Source organism: Trypanosoma cruzi, assembly GCF_000209065.1.
Source record: "Trypanosoma cruzi strain CL Brener chromosome Unknown tcruzi_1047053506071, whole genome shotgun sequence".
In the NCBI taxonomy this organism is placed as follows: Eukaryota; Euglenozoa; class Kinetoplastea; order Trypanosomatida; family Trypanosomatidae; genus Trypanosoma; species Trypanosoma cruzi.
The window spans coordinates 1-7,914 of NW_919243.1; the positions used below are offsets into that span (position 1 = coordinate 1).

At 59.1% G+C, this 7,914-nt stretch overlaps 2 protein-coding genes across 2 annotated transcripts, besides 1 other annotated feature; both read right to left on the reverse strand.

Moving 5' to 3' along the window:
• Positions 1 to 4,563, reverse strand: Tc00.1047053506071.9 (dispersed gene family protein 1 (DGF-1), putative; the record flags this gene model as incomplete). The annotated part of the gene is made up of 1 exon (XM_800271.1): positions 1 to 4,563. A coding segment is annotated over one exon (4,563 nt), but the record flags the coding sequence as incomplete, so codon positions are not given.
• Positions 1 to 7,914: a sequence feature (areas not merged during assembly with more than two copies in the genome that could not be assigned to a particular haplotype).
• Positions 7,479 to 7,914, reverse strand: Tc00.1047053506071.19 (trans-sialidase, putative; the record flags this gene model as incomplete). Its single annotated transcript, XM_800272.1, has 1 exon — positions 7,479 to 7,914. A coding segment is annotated over one exon (436 nt), but the record flags the coding sequence as incomplete, so codon positions are not given.

The window sequence follows — 7,914 nt, forward strand, 5'->3', positions numbered from 1 at the left end:
TCCCACGTCGTGTCCGCGCCAATCCAACCAGCTTGACTGCTCAACGGTCCACAACTTGTTGGCGTAAATGGCGTATGACACGGAACCCCTGTTCCCCACCACGCGCAACACGCTGTGATCCGACACGCTGAATCCGTGTTGCTGAACCAGGAGGCCTGCCCCGGAGGACATCGTATTGTTGAGCAGCGCAAAAACAGAGTGATCACTCACACTTAGTCTGTACACGTAGAACAGGTGTTTGTATCCATCAAAGCTGAAGTAACGCGCGTACAGCGAGCTGCCACCCACCAGCGTCAGCGTCCCAACCGAGTGCAAACCAAACCCGCGGTAATCCGATCCATACGCCTTGACGTTGCTGACCAACAGCGAGGACGCACTCAGCACGACGTTCTTCAGTAACAATACGCTCAGCGTTTTGCTCGTAATGTCCGGTATGTCGACGACAGAGAACTGCACCGCGTCAACCTCCGTGACGGCGATGTCGCAGTGCTGCGGGAGGGCAAGTGCAAACACAACGACGGAGGACCGTATCACCGTCTGGCTCACGCGGATCAGGACGCCGGCTGACTCGACCGCCTCAGCACCCCCAACAAACCGCAGCACGGCACCCTCAAGAAATGTGCACCCAGTGAGCGTGACGTTGATGGGGAGATGCAGCGGCATACTGTTGAGAGAGAATGTCAACACAGCACCCACGCCGCTGAATGTCACACCCACGTAGCAGTGTCGCGTCTTCCACATGTTCAGCGTGAGGTTCGTCAGCGTCTGGTTCACCACGCAGCTCGCGTCGCCGTCCACGGCTCTCTCCGGCAAGGGCGGCACAACCGTGTCGGGCACCTCGAAGGGAAGGCACGACGCGCCATGCCATCCGTCCTTGCAGCTGCACGAGCACGAGCTGCGGTCCACCGACTCCGTCCCGGGCATGTAGCACGCCGCGTCGTCGTTGCATGTGCCGCACCCGAACACCACCACTTTCTCTGGAAACACATCGTCGTACGACACCTCCTCACCGAACTGCAGGTTGCACCCCACCACAAATCGCGCGGGCGACGCCACAATCGTGTTCGGTGGAAGAAGATTCCCAAAGACTGCACTTCCTTCCACCTGACGGTTTTTTGCAAGCACCACAGTGGTGCCGCTGCCTGACAAATAAATTTTTTGTTGAGAACGCGGCATACTTAATACTGAGGCCGCACTCACGTTGTTGCCCTCTACACGCCACTGCGCTCCACCCTGAAGGATGAGAGAGTTAGATAAATACACCAGCGCGGGATCAAAAAGATATTCCTTGCCAATGAACGTGCAGTCCGCCACTCGCAGCAGCCCCGCGGAGCTCACGGTGGCCACCTTCACAAACCAAACGCCTACGACCGCTCTCATCAAGTTGTTCTCCACGCCAAAGTAGCCGCCGTTCTTCACGTCAACAGCATGAACGCAAATAGCTAATTCCGCACCGCTATTCCCCGCTGTCCTCAGTATATTTCCCTTCACAATGACCCCGCCACCATCAACAACAACAATAAATGGGAAATTAAGTGCGTGCCTATTCCCCTCGATGCGGTTGTCAAGCAGCAGCAGCGTCGAGTTCGCACCAAAAACAAAATCCAAAAAGGCAATGGCGTGGCTCGACGTCGTCACAAGCGTACTGCCCACCACCAGTATCTGGGAGTTCACGCCAAAATCGCCCTCAAACTCCAATGCACCAGAATCCAACATCGAAGATGTCACGCTCACGTGCACTCGCACACCACTCCCCTTGATCGACAGGCCCATGAGGACGCACTGCAGCAGCGTGATGTTGAGTGTCTGTTCTGGCGCGTCAAAATGCAACAGGTCCAGCACAATCGCGGCGGTGAAGGTTACGCTGACAAAGCACAGACCACGCACACCGGGATCAGGATCGTACACGGAGCTGATGCTGCCACCGTGCACGCAGCGGACCTCCGTGTCCTTCGCATCGGGGAGCGGGAGCGGCCCAAGGCCGTCCGGAACCGCAGCTGGTAGACACGTGTCACCGTGGCCGCCAGCAGCGCACACGCATTCACAGCCGCTGATGCTGCTCGTCCTCGCTGCAAAGCACACGGCGTCCACCGTGCACGCGCCGCAGTCCAACACCGTCACGGGCACTCCAATATTGAGGTCGTCTCGGTAATCCGTCACAGGAGAGCCCCTTGCCTCGTTGCACACGCCGTATATGATCGGGTGCGTGTCTGATGGTGGTGACCACTTGCTTGTCATACTTACAATGGTCGACGAGTACGAGCCGTAAGTGAAGCTGTTGTCAAGTATCGACCACACACTCCGACCGCGAAACGCCATGCCGTTCTCACCGTCCACGTGCACAACGTAGGCGGTGCGGAACTCGTTGTCGCGGTGCACCAGCCAGCTGCCATCAGTCACAGTCAGCGTGTTTGCCATGAGCATGGCGAAGCCAAGACGGAACTCGCTAGACACAATCTGCAGCACGCTGCCGCCAACCATCGCAACATCCCTGAACATACACGCGCCTTCGTAGTATTCGATGCTCGGCGCACTCCACGAGCTGTTCTGCACCGAAAACAAGGAGCCACCGCTGACACGCAGGTCCGACGCAAGAGCGTACATCACGTGCGTCCGCGACTTTACAGCGCAGTTGTCCATGTAGAAGACGCTGGACAATTTCACGTCAAGGCCGCGCTCCACGAGGATCGCAGCGCACGAGTCCCCGCCACACACCAGCAACGACCGCGTCATGACAAACCGCGTCGACAGAAGCCGGACACCGTCCAGGACAAGCACGGGGCCGTACCGGGATCCCGCATGGCCAAGGGTCGTCGGCACGTACTGCGACCCGCCAACCGTCGCGCGCAGCGTTGAGTTCGCCAGCAGTACACTCGAATTCGGCGGCATCGCGCCATGCAGCACAATCGTGCCCTCCAGCGACGTCACGTTCGTCAAGTTGACGAGGGCGTGGGGCATCAGGCGCGCCGTGATCTCGCTGAGGCCACCAATCCGCAGCTGCGCGCCACCCGCAAGCACACAGTGGCGCAGCGTCACGTCCAGCGCGTCGGCGAACGCGTCCATCGAGCGCAGGTTCACCGCCACAGTGATCGGCCCGCTGAACACCACCGAGTCGAGGCACGCCGTCGCCTGCCCGCCGCCAACCGTCACTGACTCCGTCAGCGTCACGCCACTCACGCAATCCTGCCCACCGCCACCACCGCCGCCGGCCCTCGCAAGCGGCACGTCGAACGGCAGGCACGCCTCGCCCACGCCGCCGGCGCGGCAGCCGCACACGCAGTCGGTGAACGAAGCCGTCAGCGCATCAAAGCACGCCAGCGCAGCCGCACAGCCGTCGCACGGCACCACGCTCACGGAGGGCAGGCCGGCCATGCGGTAGTCGCCGCTGCTCTGCAGCACCCGGCCGCCGGCACGGTTGCACTGCACCGACACGACGCCGCTCGTGATCGCCAGTCCGGAGACAAGCGTCGCGCCGGTGGCAGTGCAGCGCGCAATCGACACGGCACCGCCGCTCAACGTCACACCCGACAGCGACGCCACCGACGACGCCTCGCCCACCGCCCACACGTCGTGCAGCTCCACCCACCCGCCGACACCGAACGTCCCACCGTCGCAGCGCACCAGCGACGACGCGACAGACCCCTCGACGCCCACGAAGCGCAGCACCGAATCAAGCACCGCGAGGCGCTCTCCGAGCACAATGCCGCCGCTGCTCACTACCGACACGTTCGTCACGGAGAACACCGAGTGGCTCCGCAGACTGAGGCGCGACGAGGACGCCACACGCATCGCGGACGCGGTCGGACCGCCCAACGCCTCCAGCAACACGCCGTCAAGCACCACCGCGCTCGACAGCAGGTCCACGCCGCCGCCAACGTGCACCGCCGACCCGCCCGCCTGCGAAGACCTCAGCACAGTGTTGCTCACACGCAGCTGCGTGTGCAACAGCGACGTCGCGTGCAGCACAAGCGGCGACGCCACCGCGTCCGTCAGCCCTCCCAGCTGAGAGTAGCGCATCGGTCCCGCCGTCACAATCGTCGAGTCACGGACCGTCACGTTCGTGTGTGCCGGCAGGTTGTGCACAAACACAAGGGAGCAGTAGCCGCCGGACAGCCCGCTCACGCTCACCTCCAGGCTCCGGTCACTCGCCGGCTCGCCGCTGTAGCCCCGCACGTAGATCTGCGCGCCGCCGTCGCACACGCAGTTCCTCAGTTCGATGCGCAGCGGGCCGGGAAGCATCGCCGGCACGTCAAACACAACAGCCACGCCGTTCGTGATGGACACGCCGTCCATCAGCACCGTGTCCACGCCGCGGCCAACCGTGATGGCTCTGTCCACCGTGCCGCCCCGCAGTCGCAACACCACCGCATGCACCGCGGGCACCCACGCAGCAGCAGCAAACAGCGCCAACAGCACAAGCAGCGCCACACGCACAGTCGCAATGGCCCTGCGCCGCACACGGTGCCGGCTGCGCGGACACGCACCCACCGCAGACCGCATCCACATACACAAACAGGTATCAACAGGGTTCTCGTGGTGTGTTACACCCGCCCTGTCGACCATAATTCCTGCCTAGCAAATCCCTTCCTACAGATTGCGAATCCAGTGACACGATTCCGCCAGATCGTTATACTAATACTGCTAAACCTAATACTGCAAGTAATCCCTAACACCTTGAAACGATAGTTGTGCTGGTCAAGCCAAAATAGCTCTAACTGCACGCTCAAAATAAGAATAAAAGGCAGCAACAACAGTAACCAAACACAGTGGCACGCAGAGGCATCCGGTCATACACAATAACAGTCACAGTACAACTGCCGGCACAAAGCAGCGCAGACGCAATCAAGTCAGTGACACCATCGCCTTCCCACCGCCCACGCAACTTCACACAACAACCATGCAGAGTGGCGCCATCCCAGCAAAAGACACATGACCATTGGCACCGCTCCTGTTACAGAATGGCTGCATCACAGGGCGGTCCCGATGCCGTGCACGACACACAAGAGCCGAGGCAGACCACGTGGCAGCGCTACGACCGCCAGCCATCAAGCGCGTCCGAAAGGTCGTTGTTGGTGTTGGTGGTGCGTAAGTGGAGTGGAGAGCTCGCCGGTCGTCAGCAACCAAAGCTTCGTTTCTTGTTCATGCGATTCGGCATTGCGCAGCAGGCAGCGGCACCAGACGTGCACGGCCCACACAACAAAGTAAAAATAAAGAAGCACGGTGGCGGCAATCAAACACGGGGAAAAGGGTCCACATCGATTTTGCATTCCAATTGGCTCACAGACATCCGGATGGTGGTCGCGCCGCTGCTCTGCGGTGCGTGTGGCGTGTGACTGCAGTGGACGGAGGGATGATGAGAGGGGTGAGAGACGCAGTGCGGCCCTCATCCATCTCGATTAACTGTGACACCGGTGACGTCATCCCGTCACATCGTCTGCAGCAAAGACCGTCGCATTCAGCAGCGGTCGGTGCCTTCCCTCTCCCACTGGGGTGCAACTCCACCGACGCAGTCGCCCGCCTCCTCCCCCACCAACACAACGAGGGAGCAAAAGCGGGAGATGCGACACGCACGGCAAGCGCGCAGTCGCAGAGCTCCAGTGCTGCCGCCATGGCCAAACAAGATTAGCTGCAGGGCGCAAAAGGAAGAATAAACACCCCATCAAACGCCTTGGCACCACGTGGAATCCTCGCAACCGACACAAAAGGCGAAGCGCCGCGGAGCAGGGACCAAAATCAAAGCTCCTACAACAAATTCATCGTGAAGCAAAAGAAAATATTATGCGAGCTTTAAAAAAAAAACAAGCCACAGAAACTGAGAAAAACAACAATGACGGTGCAGAGGCAATAAATGGTCGTGGTGCGCAGCAGCCGTGGCATCGCGCCCCTCCCTCATCAAACAGCACCGCACTGCAACGCACCGTGACGAGAGCCTGCAATGACGACGACTGAGTAGCACACACAAAGCGGCATAAACCTTTCATCCCGCACTCGCTCAAATTTACGCTCTCAGTATGTACTGCCAACAGCACAGGGAAGGACACAGAAGGGGACTGTCCTGTCCATCCTCCTTCTTCCCACAACAGATCTTCCTCATCCTCCTCCTCGCTACACCCTGGGTGCCGCGAAACGCCGTCAAGCAAAGCCACGTGTATGGAATTCCTCAATGCGCGGGGCGAGGCTGGCAGCCACCCACACTCACTCTCCCGAACACATCCTCTCCCACAGTTTTCCCACACACAAAAGGAAAAAGAAATGGAAAGGAAAATCCCGCCGCATAACGCACGCAGAAGCAGCGCCATCAACGCCGCACCGCAAAAAAAGAAAGCAGCCGCAACAAGAGCGAAGGGTCGAGTTCAAATCCACGGCGCTGTCCTTTACTTCTCTCTTCCCCGACGGATTGGCACCCACACTCACAGTGAGGCACGGCGCACACAGTCCGCTCTCCTCCGAGTGCACTCAGCAGGCCGGCGCCCAGTAACCCTCGTGCCATCGCAATGGGAACCAAAAAAACAATCGTCGAAGCGAACCATCGATGCCTCTAGCAGTAAAAGACCGCTCAAACTCACGATTGCACCGCAGCCCAAGCAGCGGCAATTCACACAAGATTTATTTAAAACAAAGAAAAGAGCTTTCCCCTTCATCTTATATAAACCCCATCACACAAAATAATTATAAATAAAAAGAAATCATCCATTACTGCTCCACACAAATTTAAAAAAGCAGCCGGCTGCCGTGTGGCCACACCAAACTGTCCGTATATATTTTGCCCGAAAAGAAAATTAAAAGATATTTAAATGTCTTTCAACCGTCCGACCCTCCATGTGTCCGCGCATCGTTTATATTTCATGGGGTCATCTGCGTGTTGCTGCTCCGCTCAGCCCTCCCATCGGCGCGTGAGTGCGGCCCGCAGAGCACAGTCACTCGTGTGTGTGGGGACTGAGAGAAGCACGCAGACACGACGGCGGTCGCGTCTCTCCATCGGGGAGTGAGCGCAGCAAAAGAGAAGAAAAGGAAAACACGGCGGCAGGGTGTGGCTGTGTGTGTGTGTGGCGCTGCAGGTGTCTGCCCGCCCTGGCCGCAAAGGAAACAAAACAAGAGGGAAGAAATGTGTGCTCCGCCCCACAGGCCCTCGTCGCACGCCCACACGTCACGGCTCCCTCAGCGCGCCGTTCGTCGCGGCCCCTCCTCATGCGTGCAGCAGGCGAGGCGCACAGGGCCGTCGTCATGAGCGTGCCGGTGGGTGTGCGAGTGGAGCAGTTGGGCGGGAAACACACGGCACCCCTCACAGGAAGGGTGCGGAAGAAACAATTAAAGAGGGAAGAGTGGAAAAGAAAAAAAACGTCCATCGTGATTGCCCCCAAAAGCAAAAGAAGGAAAATATTTTAAAAAAGGATTTCTCTTTGCGGAGAGTAATTCATTACCGGATGGTGTCGGTGTGAGGGAGGGCGCAAGTGTCCCACACTGAGGCCGCACGCTCCTCACAGAGCCGCGAACCCCCAGAGTCCCAACAGCAGAAAAAGCGGCGGCAGCAGCACCCTGCTCTCACGCATGGTGCCAGCAACGCCGTCATCCCGCTCCGACGAATTTCCGAGACTGCTTTTGAGTGCGGGGCCGAGTGCCGCAGCCTTTGCTTCCCCATCCTGTGGCTGGACATCTTCCTCTTGCCCATCAGCTCCTCCCGTCGTCCCCTCATTCTCACCAGAGCTCGCGCCCCCCTCAGTTGCTACTGCGGGCTGTTCTTGCCCCTTGCTTTCAGAGGCATGTGATTTTGGATTTGCTGCGCCATTTGCTGTGTTGGAGATGCCCACAGAGGCTTGGGTTGGTTGATCTCTCTGCTTGTTATCGGCAACTTCTTTCCTCACCGTTTGTGCATCATCAGACAAGGAAGCGTCATCCTCCGATCTGGCGGCACTT